At 45.6% G+C, this 18747-nt stretch overlaps 1 protein-coding gene across 1 annotated transcript; it reads right to left on the bottom strand.

The window, feature by feature from the left end:
* Positions 1-1122: 1122 nt before the first annotated feature.
* On the bottom strand, positions 1123-18127 carry LOC117040593 (aquaporin-2-like). The gene is made up of 4 exons (XM_033138440.1): positions 17628-18127; positions 11850-12014; positions 5330-5410; positions 1123-1606 (listed from the first exon to the last, which is right to left on the bottom strand). The coding sequence occupies exons 1-4, from the start codon at positions 17988-17990 to the stop codon at positions 1391-1393; spliced, it is 825 nt and encodes a 274-aa protein (XP_032994331.1). The 5' UTR covers positions 17991-18127; the 3' UTR covers positions 1123-1390.
* Positions 18128-18747: the final 620 nt, after the last annotated feature.

Genomic DNA, 18747 nt, shown 5'->3' with positions numbered 1-18747 from the left:
GGTGGGAGAGGATGATGTGAAATCTAGTTGGGGCCGGTCCTTCTCTTTGGTCTTTGCCAAATGTGCCACCCCACAATTTGAGTGCACCAGTGGAAGTGGAGGTAAGAGGGTTAAGAAAGCAAAGTGGGAAAAGTTAGCTCTCTGATACAAGAAGGGTAAAATCAGGGTTGGCTGCAAATACATATTGAGAACACTGTGTGTGGCTTTGATCAATAGGCATGGGTTTATCCTAATTATTTTTTGGACAGTCATTCTGCTTTAGTTTTAAACACTCACATGCATTTTAATAAGTGGTCAAACCCTCACAAAAGAATGACTTGCTTTGTGCAGAGTAAGAACTTTGCAGGGAAGCTAAAGGGTTTGGCTGACGCCTGCGAGATTAGCGTTGCAATTCTAAGCCCGCTTCTTCAGAAGGAAGTCCCAATTTGTCTAACAGGGCTTATTGTAATCATGATCACTTGGAAGTAAGTCCCATTGAATAGATCATGACTTCCACTTGGGTAATCATGCTTAGGATCAATAATGCAAATTTTGCCCTTGCTTTTTACTGTAGTTCATCACTCTGGATGCCAGCGTAAGAACTCTAAAAGTTGTGGCTGTTATTTCTTCAAGGGAAATGCCCAGAGACCATTTTATATAGCTGGACCGTCATGGTCATTGACTCTTTGACCCAAATTCTAGAGATCCACATGAAGTTTAGATAACTAAACTCAAGGGAGAAGAAAAAACAATGTTCTTTCATTAATTTGTCAGGATGCACAAGATGGTGGCCAGGGCTGGCGCGTCCATTAAGGTGAACTAGGCCGTTGCCTAGGGCGCCAAAATGGAGGGGGCGCTGGCCAGGCTTGGGGGGGGGGCTAGCAGCAAATTCTCCGCTGTAGCAGAGAAGGTGCTGCTTGCCCCTACACCACCTCCCACCTCCCGCTAAAGCAGGTTTTGGCGGGGGGCGGGCGGCAGGATGGGCGAGCAGCAGCTTCTCCACTACAGCAGAGAAACTGCTGCTTGCCTCTGCACCACCACCCCACCTCCCGCTAAAGCAGGCTTTGGCGGGCGGCGGGACGGGGGGCGCCAGAAGGTGGTCTTGCCTAGGGCGCAAAAAACCCTAGCACCGGCCCTGATGGTGGCATGTGATGGTTTCCACTGATCTGATCAATAGGTGGATCTTAAATCTCCTTGGGAGAATCTTTCAGAGCAATGGGCACTTCTCTTACAGCCTGAGCCAAAGATTTAAGCTCCACGGGTGGCCCATCACAGATGACCATACAGCTCCCAGGGGAGATATTCGTTGTGCATTGACAACATGAAGATGAATGCACATTTGAGCCAGAAGAAAACACCAGTGGATGTAGCTAGCTATAGCCTGCTCCTTTCACTGTTCGTCGGGGTTGGCCTAGACTTTCTCCATCACACTTCGAGGCAGGGTCTGTGGGGAGTGGAGCTCCATTGATTGCCTCCTGCGAACATCACGCTCCTCCCAGTCTTCTTCCGGCTCGTAGCCTTTGAAGATTGCTAGCCGCTCTGAGAGGGTCTTTGCATGGGGGAAGAGAGCATAGTGGTAGAGCAAGGATGCCACGACCGCTCCAGCCATTGGACCCAGCCAGAAGACCTGAGGGAGGAAAGCGGAGAATGAGAGAGATACAAGGTTGATGGTTGACCAGAATGGACATTCTTGGATAAATTCTGGTACCAAACCATTTATAGAAGGTAGAATCATAGAATCATAGAGTTGGAAGAGACCACAAGGGCCATCCAGACCACAAGGGCCAAGCAGGAAACACCATCAAAGCATTCCTGACAGATGGCTGTCAAACCTCTGCTTAAAGACCTCCAAAGAAGGAGACTCCACCACACTCCTTGGCAGCAAATTCCACTGTCAAACAACTCTTACTGTCAAGAAGTTCTTCCTAATGTTTAGGTGGACTCTTCTTTCTTGTAGTTTGAATCTATTGCTCGGTGTCCGCTTCTCTGGAGCAGCAGAAAACAACCTTTCTCCCTCCTCTATATGACATCCTTTTATATATTTGAACATGGCTATCATATCACCCCTTAACCTTCTCTTCTCCAGGCTAAACATACTCAGCTCCCTAAGCCGTTCCTCATAAGGCATTGTTTCCAGGCCTTTGACCATTTTGGTTGCCCTCCTCTGGACACGTTCCAGCTTGTCAGTATCCGTCTTGAACTGTGGTGCCCAGAACTGGACACAGTATTCCAGGTGAGGTCTGACCAGAGCGGAATACAATGGTACTATTACTTCCCTTGATCTAGATGCTATACTCCTATTGCATTGGCTTTTTTAGCTGCTGCATCACACTGTTGACTCATGTCAAGTTCATGGTCTACCAAGACTCCTAGATCCTTTTCACATGTACTGCTCTCAAGCCAGGTGTCACCCATCCTGTATTTCACCTTTCATTTTTATTTTTTTTGCCCAAGTGTAGTACTTTACATTTCTCCCTGTTAAAATTCATCTTGTTTGCCTTGGCCCAGTTCTCTAATCTGTTAAGGTCATTTTGAAGTGTGATTCTGTCCTCTGGGGTATTAGCCACCCCTCCCAATTTGGTGTCATCTGCAAACTTGATCAGGATGCCCTCAAGCCCGTCATCCAAGTCATTGATAAAGATGTTGAATAAGACTGGGCCCAAGACAGAACCCTGTGGCACCCCACTAGTGACTTCTCTCCAGGATGAAGAGGAGCCATTGATGAGCACCCTTTGGGTTTGGTCAGTCAGCAAGTTACAAATCCACTGAATGGTAGCATTGTCTAGCCCACATTTTACCAGCTTCTTTACAAGAATATCATGGGGCACCTTGTCAAAGGCCTTGCTGAAATCAAGATAGGCTACATCCACAGCGTTCCCTTCATCTACCAGGCTTGTAATTCTGTCAAAAATTGAGGTAGCATTGCTTCTCAGCCTTTTGGCTGAGATTAAGTATAGTATAGAAGATAGCTCCTCCCCCATTTGTTGTTGTTGTTCAGTCGTTCAGTCATGTCCGACTCTTCGTGACCCCATGGACCAGAGCACGCCAGGCACACCTATCCTCCACTGCCTCCCACAGTTTGGCCAAACTCATACCAGTCGCTTCGAGAACACTGTCCAACCATCTCATCCTCTGTCGTCCCCTTCTCCTTGTGCCCTCCATCTTTCCCAACATCAGGGTCTTTTCTAGGGAGTCTTCTCTTCTCATGAGGTGGCCCCCATAGGACCTCACAATTCTAGTTCAAAGTTTCCCACAATAGGACACTAGAGATCCCCCCCCCAATATATTGTAATTAATGTAATTAGGGGGAAAGAGGTATGGGTGTGTTGGTGCAGTCGGAAAACTCAAGATTACCAAATAGCTTTTGGCCAAATATTTAGTTGGCCATTCCGGTTTCATGTGCAGTTCCTGACGTCTGAAGCTCCTGGTCACATGCAGCTTCCCCCTCCACTTCTTTACTCTCCCAGTTGTCCTGCTCCTTTCAGGTTCCTCCCTCTGGCTTTCTCCCTGCTGTTCTGGACCACTTCCTCTTCCAAACCCCACCTGCATTTACCAGCTCTTTCCACCCCCAACTTCTGCTGAGCTCATGTCCTCTCTTTTGCTCCGTAATTGAACCTGGTACTTTCTGCATGCAAAAGTTGTGCTCTGTCTCCGAGTTACAGTTCTTCCCCTAAGAATTCAAGAAAGTGTTGTCTATAACAGATCAAAAGCAATGACCTTCTATTGTTCCATATCCAACTATCTGCCACTGTTGAACCTGCTTAGCAGTTGATGCTAAGCAGTTATAGCTGTTGTTACTGAGCTATAATTACTGCCTCATTTTATCTCTGGGCCCTCCTCCCTGCCCTGCTCCCAAGAATCCAAGCAGTTCGGTGAATGGCAGCCCTCTTTGTTACAACAGGGCAGCTCAGGGACGCTTCATAACAACAACAACAACAACAATAACAACAACAATGCCTTATCACATGTGTTTTTGGTTTGGCCCAATATGTGGGAAGTTAAAGAATCAATGGATATCTGCCAAACTTGCTAATAGCTTTTACTTCCTTCATTCTTCCACCTCATTGAACACAAATGTTAAGTTGTCTCCATATTTAAAAAAAATAGACGAAAGAGAGATCCAATGAAAAACTACCCTAAAGCTGGCTAAAACCAGAATCTGAAGAACTCATTCAGGTGTTAACTAGAACCAGAATGGGGTTTTTAGTCTACTGCCGAGACACAAAGAAGAAGCCACTTAAGCCTTTTCTGGCTTCAAACCAGCTCAACCAATGGAAGACAATCTTACTTGGCTACAAGTGATCACCAAAGAAAAACTTGCCTATAGTTCTTGTTGCCAATCACTACATCTTTCTTTCAATTGGTAGCTCTTGTATCCACATAATAGTCTTCCTTTGCCAACAGGCTTTCTGATCCCTGAAAAGTAGGGAAATCCACATGGCCGTAAGCTTCTCATCTGGAGCCAGTGTGGTGTAGTGGTTAAAAGCAGTAGACTCCTAAGCTGGTGAACCGGGTTCGTGTCTCCACTCCTCTGCACGCAGCTGCTGGGTGACCTTGGGCTAGTCACACTTCTTTGAAGTCTTTCAGCCCCACTCACCTCACAGAGTGTTTGTTGTGGGGGAGGAAGGGAAAGGAGAATGTTAGCCGCTTTGAGACTCCTTCGGGTAGTGATAAAGTGGGATATCAAATCCAAACTCTTCTTCTTCTTCTCTTCTCATCTGGCCCAAGCCTTGGGTTGGTCTTGCATATGCGTCAATGGTCCATATTTTACCTGGGATGGTTCCAGTCACTGGTACATGTCCCTGTGAAAACACTATTTTGTTGCCGTTTTGCATTTTGGGCATTCCTTTGTTTAAAAGTGTTATTTTGAGTTGCTGGGCTTGCTGTTTTCCAGCTCTCGTACAGCCTGTTCCTCTATGTCTCCCAAAAGCTGTATCTCTCAGAACAGGAGGGGATGCATCTTGTCTGCTGTGAACATACATGAATGCAAGGCTGGCTCCAGGTATGAGAACCTTCATCATTCCCTCCACCTTCTCCTCACACTCCTCACACTCATAGGTATGCTATAGGCAGGAGTGACATGTGTGCTGGGGCGGAGCAATAGAATTGCCGCCCTAACACCAGCATTATACTTATCTCAGTGGGGATGGGCAGGTTGGGGCCATGTGGGTACAGTGGCAGGACCCCCTCCACCCACCTGGCCCTCTCACCGGCGCACTCATGTGTCCCTGACCTTGCTGGTTGCCGCCCCAGCTCAGCCCCATCCAGGTAAATGATGCTGGTATCAGGAGGATAGCTCTCAAGTTTTGCTCCACCACCACTACTGGGCACAATCCATTAGGAGTCTTACCCAGTGGTTGTCAAATTCACCCACAATCACAGCAGGGCCAAAAGATCTAGCAGGGTTCATGGAGCAGCCAGTGTAGTAGATCTAGGGGAAAAAAAGAAAAAGCGTTTATTGCTATGGATATTAGTGTTGGAGTCAAAACATGACCTTTATGTGGGTAGTGACTTGCTGAGTTAAAGAGGGGGAAACAAATGATGCTAAAAATATTGAGATTGTTCTTGTGGAAGCATCAAGGGTCATTATATTTTATCAGTTTCCCAAGACCCCCAAGTATCATCTGGTCACCAGCCCTTTCCCATAGTTCTTGGGCATCTGATGGCAGCAGCCGTCAGGCAGGAGAACAGGGTCTAGGGCATGCCTGAGGGCCTCAGATAAGTACACCATTTCTGTCTCACCAAATGCTTCTTACTACAGAGCCATGTGGGTTGTAAATGGTACAGAAGGACTGCGGAAAATGCTTATTCATCTCACAGTGCTTCCTCAACGCTGTTGTGAGTATACGGGACTGTTTCTATGGGTCTTTCCCAGAGAATCAGTGCAACTCTTTAGTGTGTGACTTTTAAAGGTCACCTGATAAGGGAAACGTTTTCTGAAAGAGCTTCACCAAATAAAGTATTATTGTGTCGTGTTCCTCCCCCCACTTGATTTTATTGTTTTATCTTTTGGTAAACCACTTTGAGGTCTTTTTTTTTTTTAACAATCAAGTGGTGTATAAATTTTATGAAATAAATAAATAAACATGACACTTGGATGAAAGCTTGGATTTTCTATTATTAATTGTTCAAGGATACTTTCCCAATCACTCTTTGGAAGGTCAAACAACACATGGTGAAAGGGGTGGTGGTGTAGTGGTTAGAGTGTCTTGTCAGAGTGGTACATGCTCTAGTTATCTCTTGCTTGGACTACTGCAATGCGCTCTATGTGGGGCTACCTTTGAAGGTGACCCGGAAACTGCAACTAATTCAGAATGCGGTAGCTAGACTGGTGACTGGGAGCGGCCACTGAGACCACATAACACCGGTCTTGAAAGACCTGCATTGGCTCCCAGTACGTTTCCGAGCACAATTCAAAGTGTTGGCGCTGACCTTTAAATCCCTAAACAGCCTTGGTCCAGTATACCTGAAGGAGCGTCTCCACCCCCATCATTCTTCCCGGGACTCTGAGGTCCAGTGCTGAGGGCCTTCTGGCGGTTCCCTCGCTGCGAGAAGCCAAGTTACAGGGAACCAGGCAGAGGGCCTTCTTGGTAGTGGCACCCGCCCTGTGGAATGCCCTCCCACCAGATGTCAAAGAGAAAAACAACTACCAGACTTTTAGAAGACATCTGAAGTCAGCCCTGTTTAGGGAAGCTTTTAATGTTTGATAGACTATTGTATTTTAATATTTTGTTGGAAGCCGCCCAGAGTGGCTGGGGAAACCCAGCCAAATGGGCGGGGTATAAATAATAAATTATTACATTATTATTATAGAGTGGGCAGATGTAGGTTCAAATCCACACTCACACACGAAGTCCACTGGGTGACCTTGGGTCAGTGACTGTCCCCCAGCCTAATGCACTTCACTGGATCAATGTGAGGATGAAAGTGGCTGAGACAGAAAGAACTGTGCATGCTGGAGGAAGGGCAGGATATGAATATTATAAATATCTGTGGTTAGCTCTTCTGACATTTTCTTTTAATGCATGAAGGGAATCTATCATCAGCTTTAGCCCCCTTTTTTTTAAAGGGTGTGCATCAGTTCTATGTGGAGTCCCAATAAAGAAGGAAATCGGAGTGATCTGAGGAGGTCTTTCGCCCTTTCTTATTTCCTCTAGGTCTATGGGCTCTGCAAGAAGTAAGGCTGCCCAGAATATTCCCAGTGGAGTTTCTGAAGATGTCTGTGTTGTTGTTAAAACAAAATATAAAATATAAAAATTCCTTCCAGTAGCACCTTAGAGACCAACTAAGTTTGTTCTTGGTATGAGCTTTCGAGTGCATGCACAGGAAAGCTCATATCAAGAACAAATTTAGTTGGTCTCTAAGGTGCTGCTGTGTTGTTGTTGTTGTTAATAATTATTTTGTTAATGCACAGCAGCAGATAATTTTTTAAAAAACTAAAAGTTTGTTACTTTTTTTTTAACTTTCTATGTTGCTCTTCATTAAGGAACAACAAGCCGGAAGTTTTCAGAGCCCCACAGTCTATATCCTAGACCATGGTGACTAGTGATCATTGGGACTGGTAGGGTAGGAGACAAAAAGACCATGACAGGCAGAACCAATTAAATTTAACTTTGCCCCCATCCTCCTCATTTCTGAGTTCCATCATGGCAACCCTGAGGCTTAGGAAGAGGAAGCTCACAGCAGGCACCACCCCCTGTACTGAATAGAAGTTAGAAGGCAGGCAGAGGGTGGTGGGCAACACCCCATTTGGCCTAACTGACCAACCTCCACTGGTTCTAGACAGCCTCATGTTGGGAGATCTAACTGATAGTGGAAAGTAAGGTGTGAAGCTGTAAAGCTGTGAAGTTTTTAGAAATATATAGGCAAGAATGCACACCACTTTGCCTCTTAATTCTTTTAGGGCAGGCATAAAAGAATGTTTGGGACTACAATTCCCATCATCCCTAGTTAACAGGACCAGAGGTCAGGGATGATGGGAATTGCAGTCCCAAACATCTGGAGGGCCGGAGTTTCCCAATGCCTGTTTTGAGGTAAGAAAGAGCAAGAGACAAAGCCCTGCTCCCCCACACTCTGAGCAAAATATGAAACTAATGTGAGTTATAGAGGAAAGTAAAAATCTTCTACTTCCCCCATAAAACCCTCTGGATTTAGTTGTCTTCAATTTGTCAGTCTTAATACACTTTGGAGGAGCTCCCATGCCTGCAAATTTCATCCACTTTGGCCAAAAGGTGGAAAAGTTATATCCATTTTAATATTCTCCATCCCAATGAATGGGGAATAAAGAGCTTCACCTTATACAGAGTGGTTTGGAATCTGAAACCCGGGCTGAAGCAGAGAGAAAACAAAGTGACTTAGAAACAGAATACAAATACTACTAGTACTACTAATAATAAGCACACAGATCCAAGGCCAATCTTCAGGCCTTGTTTTTCTCCCCAAAGAGAAAACAGCCAGTAGGGTAGGGGAGATTTACAGTGCAATCATAACCACCTATATACTCAGAAGTAAGTCCTGTTGAATTCTGTAGGGTGTACCCCCAGGTAACTAGGGATGCAGCCTTAGACCAAGATTGATTCATTTTTTTAAAAGTTGATAAATCCACTAATAGATCTTCATTACATGTGAAGTTTGGCCTCGTGGCTTAAAAGAATGCAAGTGGAGTCAAGCGTGGCTGTTGCTGTCATAAAATATTGTTGCTAATGGCAGAGGATGTACTCCTGTGGATTAAGGAGCTTGGTCAGAAGAATTATTGAACTATCTCTAGCTCTTCAGCGAGAACAACATTTGATGCCTTATGTAGTGCAGTGCTCCAATACCCCTGATGTCTAAGGAGTGGCTAAGATATGGGCTATGGGTTGTATTTGATTTGCCCCAAGGCTTAGGAGTTGGATAGAGCATTCTCAAAGAGATTCTCAGATCTCAAAGTAGCTGCCTTAATACAAAGAAATTTCAGAAATAGACTGGAAAGAGAAGTGGCTGAATTGCAACTAATCACCAAACTTAAAACCATGGAGAAACCCGGTCTGAACAAAGACATTGGATTCTTATCTCATTATACATGACAAAGCTATCTTTAGCCATCTCACCCCTTGCCTTTCCCTGTAAGACCAAATTGCAGTCAGTTAACAGTCGTCTACACGTTTTCCACACCTATCAGCTGATCACCCATTCCTACCATCCTTCTGAGTAATACCCCTCCCCACTCTGGTGACATCCATTTCAGTGTATCTGAAGAAGTGTGCATGCACACAAAAGCTCATACCAAGAACAAACTTAGTTGGTCTCTAAGGTGCTACTGGAAGGAATTTTTTATTTTATTTTGTTTAGAGCATTCTTAGTTTTTGTGCACATTTACCTGGGATTAAGCCCCATTAAAGGGACGCGGGTGGTGCTGTACCACTTGGGCTTGCTGATCAAAAGGTTGGCGGTTCGAATTGTCTGCGGACAAATGCCAGCTCCCTCGGCCAGTAAAGCGAGATGAGCGCCGCAAGCCCAGAGTCGTTCACGACTGGACTTAATTGTCAGGGGTCCCTTTACCTTTACCTTTAAGCCCCATTAAACACAATGGGATTTACTTCTGAGCAAACATGTACACAATCTCACCGTGAATGAGTGACTGCAGGCCAGTTAATAGCCACTAGCTCACATGAGAGTCGCACATCACATGGACAAACCCTTATCACAGTCAAGCAAATATCTGAGAAAGCAGCCCAAAGGCAGAGGGGCAAAGACTGAGGGGGGTGGAGACTATTTCAGAGGGCAAGAGAGTCCTTGCTTGTAGAATTTCTAGGATCTCGCCACCCCTGCTTCCCAGGTCTAGCCTATCAAAACAGAGAGCTGGGAGCCATTCATAGATTAAGATATACTCAAAGAAGCAGGGAATATTTTATTGCTTCCCCAGACACTGTACGCTAGTTGGCCCTGTGGTGAAAGTCTGTGTCTTTGAGGACTTCAAAATCCAGTCTTTTGAGTAGAAGCTGCCTGCTATTATTATTACCATATTTTTCACTGGAAAGTTGTTTCACTAAGAAATGCTTAACTTACTCCTTTTCTATCTTAATGCTAACATTAGGCCAGGAATTATGATGGACAACTATGCTATTATGACATTTTGTTTAGGAAACTTTGATCCACTAGCCTTTTCATTTCTCTGTGGCTCATTTTCCTATCTGTAAAACAATAATAATTTTGGGAGGAAATCCAACCTTGCACTAAAGCAATAATGCAACCAGGGGCAAGCTTTTGGGTTTGCCATTGGGGCAATCCCCCCCTCTCACCTCCCCCATTCTGGAGGTTCTCCTGACCCCTTGTCAGTTTGGGGGATGTAGGGAGAGGAGAGTGGGGGAAAGCCCCATTGAGCAAGCAGAAGTCCTTGAGCAGTGCTTCAGCTAATGGTACTCATTACCTGAAACTCACCCCAGTGATTTATTTCTGAAGAAACTGATGAAAATGAAAATGATTACCTGTTAAACTAGGGCTGAGTCAACACCATTTCATATGAACATATTTTGGGCTCTACTAAAAATAAATATAATAATGGCCTGCATCCTACCTTTTAGGGAAATGTGTTTGTGTGTCCTTGTGAAAATGTTCACACATTCATTTAACTCGCCCCCACATCTTCTAGCCAAGTCTGACTAGGTACCAGTTGATGATGTTTACTGAATATATGGGTGAAAATTGTGTTTAATTAAAAACGCTGGCAGCATTCAGATAAATTCAACAGTGTAAATAAGTTTTGATGGATGTAACAATGGATTACTGAATGGTTTAGTTCATGTAAAATATGCAGGGATGTGTGGTATGCAAAATGAACCATGGATAGAGAAGAAGGGAAGTCATTGATTTAAGGTTGTTTAAATGACATGGGTGGCTCGGTGAGTTAAACCACAGAGCCTAGGGCTTGCTGATCAGAAGGTCGGCGGTTCGAATACCCACGACAGGGTGAGCTCCCGTTGCTCGGTCCCAGCTCCTGCCCACCTAGCAGTTCGAAAGCACATCAAAGTGCAAGTAGATAAATAGGTACCGCTCCGGTGGGAAGGTAAACAGCATTTCCGTGCGCTGCTCTGGTTTCGCCAGAAGTGGCTTAGTCATGCTGGCCACATGACCCGGAAGCTGTACACTGGCTCCCTCGGCCAGTAAAGCGAGATGAGTGCCGCAACCCCAGAGTCGTTCATGATTGGACTTAACTGTCAGGGGTCCCTTTACCTTTACTCTTTGCAACTGGCCCCCATTGCAAATCAAGAATCAAAATGAACCCGTGTTGCAACTCAACCGAGAGCCAACAAACAAGGCAACATGAGACGAGCAGAATAGCGAGATGAGCGCCGCAACCCCAGAGTCGGACACGACTGAACCTAATGGTCAGGGGTCCCTTTACGTTTTAAATGACTATTTCAAAATGTAAATTGGAAAATTTAATAAAAAATTATATATACACATATAAAGATGATGTCATCTTGTTCAAGATGTGATCTCTGATTGGTTGGGATGTGCATTGCGATTAATCCAAGGGGTTGGAAGCAGCAAAGGGGTGGGGGTGGGGAATGGCACTGAAGTTTCAGCAGCCCAGAGGAAACAGCAGTGTTGAAGAGGATTTATTTTTAAAGAGATGTATATTTGAACGTTTGAAGTGGGTGTCAGGTGAAATTCCCACCCAACCAAAGCAGTTTGATTAGAATGAAAAATTGAAACTGATGCATATTTGGTGCAGTCCCAACACCAACCTTTCCTCCTGATCTCCCAGCCCTGGGAAGCTAAGATGGGTGTATTGCGTCCTCTTAAACACAGGGAACACATGCCCTGCTGTCAGTATTTTCATCCATGCATACTCAACAATTGTCAACAAATGCTCTTGAGATACACACCCCAAGCAGGTGACCCAGGACAACAGAGAAACCAATGGACAAGGCTGGGGATCCCTGGTTATCGGTCCTGCGGTCATCGGTTGAGGCAAAAATGCACAGGACCAACTGGAAGGTGAGGAACAGTTCCATGGTGACCGCTTGACCTGAGGTTGTATTATTGTGTACCTGGAAAAAATAGAAGAAAATTAAGCACTTCCTTGAAGATTCTTGCCATTGTATCACACACTGAAGGAGAAGATGGCATAACTACTAGGATTTGGCTATGTGACAGTTAAGGGCAGTTATGAGTGAGAGCAATGCCACTGATTATGTGATATATATTTTTAGCAAATAGTGATAAATATGTGTGTGTGTGTGTGTGCGCGCGTACACACACACACACACACACACACACACGTACTTGGGTGAACCTTTGTTTCCACTTTGGCACAAGGTCTCTGCAATAGTTGTCTGTTGACAACCTTGAATGAACACAAAGATAACATCTCTATTATTTGCCTCTTTTGCAACCACAATGGCATTTTGATTTGCCTTAATCTTATGTAAGTTGTGGGCAGGTGGGGGAGAGAATGATTTGCAATGCCGCTGGCATTCTGGCAACAGCAAAGATTTTCATCTGTGACGCACTTGCCCTGCTGGACACAATAAATATAAACATGCTCCACTATTGAAATTTTGAATACATGACTGCACAGGTTCCTGATATGCTTATTCCTAGCAGCTTGCAAAGCAGGCACAGCTAAAGCTCAGACCTGCCTAACTGTATTGTACTGAAGAGATGCTGTGGCTTGACCAGTAGTAGAGAACCTCTCTGTTCTTGGGCAGTCCAAACCAAGGAGCAAAAACAGGATATTTATTGAGCCTCTGGTGCACCACAATACGCCATACATGACTGCATTCATCTTGGTAGATCACAAACTGTGTCTGGGGTGGTTCAAGTTCTTTCCACATGATTGTTCTGGGTGTGGCTCACAGGAGCAATCCTGCAAGCTAGCATTCCACACTGAGGTCACCCTAAAACTACACCATTTGTGTACGGTGGATGCTTGGGTTGTGAACGCAATCCGTGCGGGAGGCCTGTTCGCAACCCGCGGCGCCCATAACCCGCAGCGCCGCATCTGTGCACGCGCGGATTGCGATTTGGTACTTCTGCGCATGCGCAAAGCGTGATTTAGTGTTTCTGCGCATGCACGAGCACCGAAACCCAGAAGTAAGCCATTCTGGTATTTCCTGGTTCAGCGTGTTCGTATCCCGCAGTGAGCGCAACCCAAGGTGTGACTGTAATTTATTATTCTGCTGGAAAGGAAGTGGGATGGGGGTGAGAAAGAGCTCCCTATCCCAAACATATGAGATCCCCCTCAATCACTGCCCAAGCTTCTCTTTGAAGCATAGAGTCTTGCTTTACATAGAATCAATTAAACATTGTACGTTAAGGTCAAAGTGCAGAATCTGTTGCTCCAATAACAACATTTGCATTTCTGTAGCACACTCTGGGAATCATGGAAAACACGCAACAGCCCAACAGAAGACGTATGGCAATTCATGCTGTCAAAGAAATTGTTTTCCTCCTTGTCCAGCGGTGATGCCTGATGTGACTCAGTCAGTAGCTCATTAGGGGAGTAAACTGAGTGATAAGAATCAGAACTGAGTCCATGGAGAGAAGGGAAGGGATCCCAGAGCATTGCATCATCCAAGAGTGGAATTTGCTACCAAGGAGTGTGGTGGAGTCTCCTTCTTTGGAGGTCTTTAAGCAGAGGCTTGACAGCCATCTGTCAGGAATGCTTTGATGGTGTTTCCTGCCTGGCAGGGGGTTGGACTGGATGGCCCTTGTGGTCTCTTCCAACTCTATGATTCTATGATTCTAAGAGCATTCTGTTGTGGTAATCTTGTGAATGTTCCAGCACATATGGCTTGATGGCAGCTTGTCAACTTCTGGAAGAATTTCCAAAGTTTCATGCCTTTCAAACCTAGCTATTTAATTAATATGGTTCCCAATGAGAACATTGAGTTCAGAAGATAATGGTGGGTACTAGATTTATTATACCTAATACTATTTTGTCTGGAGCAGCTATCCTTATTCACACTACCTCAGCTTTCCCCTCCCCTAATTTGTTTCCTGGAGAATTCATGTTTCCTCTGCCCCCCCCCCCTCTGGAGTAGCCAACATGGAACCCTCCAGATATTGGTGGACTACAACTCCCATCATCCCCGATCATTGACTGTGCTGGCTAGGGTTGATGGGAGTTGTAATCCCAAACGTTTGGAGCATAGCTGTCAAGTTTCGGATTTGAAAATAAGGGATCAGCAGTCTCACCTATCCCAGGGACAGTCACATATCAGTGGCGGGCGGAGCCAGAAGCAAAAGTGGGCGGAGCAGCAATGTAAACTCCAAGCGGGCTCGGGCTCGGAGCGGAGCAAAGAGGAGGGCAGCCTGTGCTCCGTGCGATGGAGCCCCATCGTTTTCTTGTCTGATCCCATCAAAACAGGACAGGAAGCAGCAGCTGCTCAAAGGCAGCCAGGCTCTGCCCACCAGCTAACCCTATTGGCCGGCTGAGGGGCTCGGTGGCAACGGATAGGGGCTGATGCAGGGGGAGGAATACACCCCCCTGTAAGCACGGGAAACGGCTCCCACTTGCTTTGAGGGCTGAGGCTTTTCTCTCCAAGTAGGCGAGGTCTTCCCACCCAGTCCCTCGCCAGCAGGGGAGGAGCTGCTTCCATTAAAAACGGGAAATTTAAGGGAAATAAAAAATAAGGGAGAGCAGCGGGAAACTGCTTGAAATAAGGGAGAATCCCGGGGAAAACGGGATACTTGACAGCACTGGTTTGGAGAGTACCACATTGGCTCTTCCTGCGTCATTTCCATATATCTTCTACCTTTGTGCTAAAGCTCTACAAAGTGCAGTTTGACCAAAAGGGAACTGTCAACAAAAGCATGCTATTTGTTCTAGCAGAACAAATAAGTAAACTTTAATATGCCATCTCCCACAGTAGTATCATGAGCTATCTCCTGACTAATGCAAAAAAAAAAACAAAACCCTATAACATTGAGAGTCATAATCATTCTCGAAGAACGCTCATTATGACATCTGGATGGATGTGCATTTAGCAGCTTTAGAACCTAACTGAATATAATTATAATCATGTAAGTGTCCTGATTCTATTTTATGACAGGGTTGAGTAAAACCAGTATGTTAATAATTATTAGGGCTGTGAACAGAAAACAACATTTAGCTCAAAAGGTCTGCTTACAGGCACAAATAAACATCATGCTTGGCCTCAGAGTGGTCTTTGTTGACAATGTGGAAGTCAACAAATGCATCATAAAATCATTTTTGGGAGTAGCATGGAATTTGCTGGCAGAATGGATGGAACCTGCAATTTTCAGACAAGGATATGCCGGGAGGGGGTTTGTGTCAGGCAACTCTAAAGTTTTGGACATTTTTTCAAAAGAAGAAGATTTCACACCGTGAGCAATTGGCACATGACATGCAACACTGAGATGGCCCCTCTGCAAAATATAACAAGGATGAGTGGATAATTGGATTGTTAAACTTTTCAAAAACATTTGAATGCATATGGACCATCAAGAAGGCTGATCGCCGAAGAATTGCTGCTCTTGAATTATGGTGCTGGAGGAGACTCTTGAGAGTCCCATGGACTGCAAGAAGATCAAACCTATCTATTCTCAAGGAAATCGGCCCTGAGTGCTCACTAGAAGGACAGATCCTGAAGTTGAGACTCCAGTACTTTGGCCACCTCATGAGAAGAGAAGACTCCCTAGAAAAGACCCTGATGTTGGGAAAGATGGAGGGCACAAGGAGAAGGGGACGACAGAGGATGAGATGGTTGGACAGTGTTCTCGAAGCTACTAACATGAGTTTGGCCAAACTGTGGGAGGCAGTGAAGGATAGGCATGCCTGGCGTGCTCTGGTCCATGGGGTCACGAAGAGTCGGACACGACTGAATGACTGAACAACAACATGGTTAAATCAAATTAGTTCAGACTGAATAGAAATTTTCTCCAAAGCTGGGGAACACCCAATTCAGGGCCCCTCTAGACAACCTTTTTATTGCGCATACATCATTATTTGTGCTCATGATGCTACTGGAGCTGTCATACACAGCCACCCTTTCAATATTGTTTGTGCCTGCAAAAGTTTTGGGGTTCTCACACTGCTTCATTCTAATCAGTGCATATCCTGTAACTTCACATTGAAATCCCCTGTATTTTCATAACACAAACACTCTGGTTCCCCCACCCTCCCACACTGTTACTGTGCTATCAATCCTCTGGGCAGCAATAATGCGGTTGCGTTGGGAAGCATCGCAGATGAACTAACAAAGCAGAATAAATCCACACACTATTATTGTGTCAAGAACATGTTGCAGAACACACCCAAAATCAACACTAGCCTGGAGAAGCCCTTTATCTGAGCCAAAACAAACTGATTCAAACCCATCATTTTCCGAGTCAAGGATGCAACAAGGTCGATTCCTTTCCTCAACCTGTGAGTCTCCAACCTCATCCCATGCCTCAATAGTCCACCACCTTTCAGCTTCCAAACTCCTTCCTTTGTGCTTCCTCACCTGTTCAGTTTGCTGTTGCTCTTCTCCCTTTCTCTGTTAGTAAGGCTACTGAAAAAGCTAGGTTTTTTTTCTTCATTTTTTTTCTGGCAACAACACACAACAGGTAAAAGTGCCTGTTACCCTGTAGTTTTAAGCTCATACCAAGAACAAACTTAGTTGGTCTCTAAGGTGCTACTGGAAGGATTTTTTTTTTTTAGTTTTAAGTGGTTTGTGATAATCTAGCTTCTTTTAATTTGCACTGACAATTGATAGTTCCATCTGAGTCTTTTAAAACCCAGAACAATAGCCTTACTCAGTGTTTCCCAAACTTGGGTCTCCAGCATAGCTGTCAACCCTCCTTGCTGTTTCCCAATGCTATAATAAGGGAATTTCCCGCAAAAAAGGGAAAGGTTGACAGCTATGGTCTCCAGAGGTTTTTGGACTACAACTCCCATCATCCCTAGCTAGTAAGGCCAGTGGTCAAGGATGATGGGAATTGTAGTCAAGAAACAGCTGGAGACCCAAGTTTGGGAAGCACTGGCCTAACCTATCCAGGTGTATAATCAAACTAAATTGGGAGCCCCCTCCCATGCAAAAAAAGTTTTCTTATAACAGCCTACAACCAAGTCCTGGCTGTCACTGCTATAGATCAGAACAGGAGTCTCATGTAATGTATCTTCCACATACCTGGATTGTACTGAAGGATGTCAGTAGTGGGCCAGTTTGGTACCGTAGAGTGTTGGACAGGTCTAGGACACACAAGACTTGGGCTCAAATCCCCACCCAGCTGTGAAGCACACTGGATGACCTTAGGCCAGTCACCATCTCTCAGACTAAGTTACTTCACAAGGATGTTGTGAAGCTAACATGGAAAGAGGGAGAACCATCTAGGTCAGGCATAGGCAAACTCGGCCCTCCAGATGTTTTGGGACTACAACTCCCATCATCCCTAGCTGACAAGACCGGTGGTCAGGGATGACGGGAGTTGTAGCCCCAAAACATCTGGAGGGCTGAGTTTGCCTATGCTTGATCTAGGTAGCTCCTTGGAGGAAAGGCAGGAATAGAGAATAGAGCGAAACTGGGGGTCCGTGATTTCTTTTTAGCAAAAGAGCAATGCAAGAGATTAATCTAGGTTCCTTGAACATCCTAGTATGGACACACCTTGCTGTAATCCTCCATCCCTCCCACTTTTGCAGGTACTGGAATCCTTACCCTGTTGATGGACAAGCTTCCTCGGATGTGAGGCGGTGTGATTTGATGCAGGAGGGCTGCCCCTGTCACAGCTCCCAGGACCTGTGCTGCCACGTAAAAGATGGCCCTCAGGAAGGAGACCTGGGAGCCTACTAGGCATGCGACAGTCACAGCAGGGTTAATATGGGCCCCGCTGACATGACCCACAGCCTGGACCAAGGTCGCTATAGCCAAGCCAAAAGCCAGCGAGATCTGGAGAACATTGGGTGGGGACACAGGCCAGTTGAGTGCCGCCCCCAGCCCAAAGAAGATGAAGAGCAGCGTAGCTAGAAATTCAGCAAGGACAGCTCGAGTGAAGGCCACGGAGCGGAGTTCCCACATCATGGATGAGCCGAAGGCAGAAGAGGCTGAGACCAGTAGCTTCAACTCTCTGGCTTAGTGGTGTGTGCTGTGTATTCTGGGTGGATGAGGAGGTACAGTCTGCAGGTCTATGTGTGTGCATATATATATCTGCCTGCAGAACAGCAAGAGATCTCTAAGTGGAGGTGGAGTTTGGAAACTTAATGCTTTTCCATGCCTGTTCCACCTGAGGAGGTTTCAGACCCTGCCTTCTTCCCTGGTAACCTGGGAAATTAACATTTGCCAACCTAATACATTTTTTTTTTTTGCCTTGAGAGAGTCCACCCGGCAGTCACAGGCTAAGTTGCAATATTTCCTTCCACACATCCACAGTTTTCTTCCCCTCTGCCCTTTTCTTCTTATCTTTTTAGTTGCTTTTTAAAAAAGTGTGTTGTTTGGTTCGTTCTTTGTCTTGTTTTGCTCTCTAAACATGTTTCTGAAATGCAGAGACACACTTAGGGTCCTTCGTGCCCTTGAAAAGGAGCTGTATTCCCCCCACCCCCCAAAACCCCCCCACACCATTTACTGCGGCCTTTGTGCTACGAGGATGATGTGGGTGGACGGAATGCCCTTCTGGGGTCCCGGAATTGGCACCAAATGCCCTCTGTCAGGCCCTGGCACCAATGCACCCAGGCAAGTTCCAGGCATTGCATTGTGGGAAATTTAAAACCAACAGCGGGGAAGCTTTTTCAGCCTAAGGGCCACATTCCCTCCCAGGCAACCATTTGAGGGCCACATGCCA

Source organism: Lacerta agilis, chromosome 2 (genome assembly GCF_009819535.1).
Source record: "Lacerta agilis isolate rLacAgi1 chromosome 2, rLacAgi1.pri, whole genome shotgun sequence".
Lineage (NCBI taxonomy): Eukaryota > Metazoa > Chordata > Lepidosauria > Squamata > Lacertidae > Lacerta > Lacerta agilis.
The sequence above is the reverse complement of the archived record's forward strand: the minus strand, read 5'-3'. Positions and strand labels throughout refer to the sequence as shown.

Bases quoted from the DNA above. Each gene is read 5' to 3' on its own strand.
- LOC117040593 (XM_033138440.1), bottom strand. From the start codon at position 17,990: ATGATGTGGGAACTCCGCTCCGTGGCCTTCACTCGAGCTGTCCTTGCT. The intron at 12,015-17,627 runs GTAAGGATTCCA...TATTTTTTCCAG, and splicing joins GAAGCTTGTCCATCAACAGG to GTACACAATAATACAACCTC. The intron at 5,411-11,849 runs GTGTGTATCTCA...TTTTTCCCCTAG, and splicing joins TCCTGGGTCACCTGCTTGGG to ATCTACTACACTGGCTGCTC.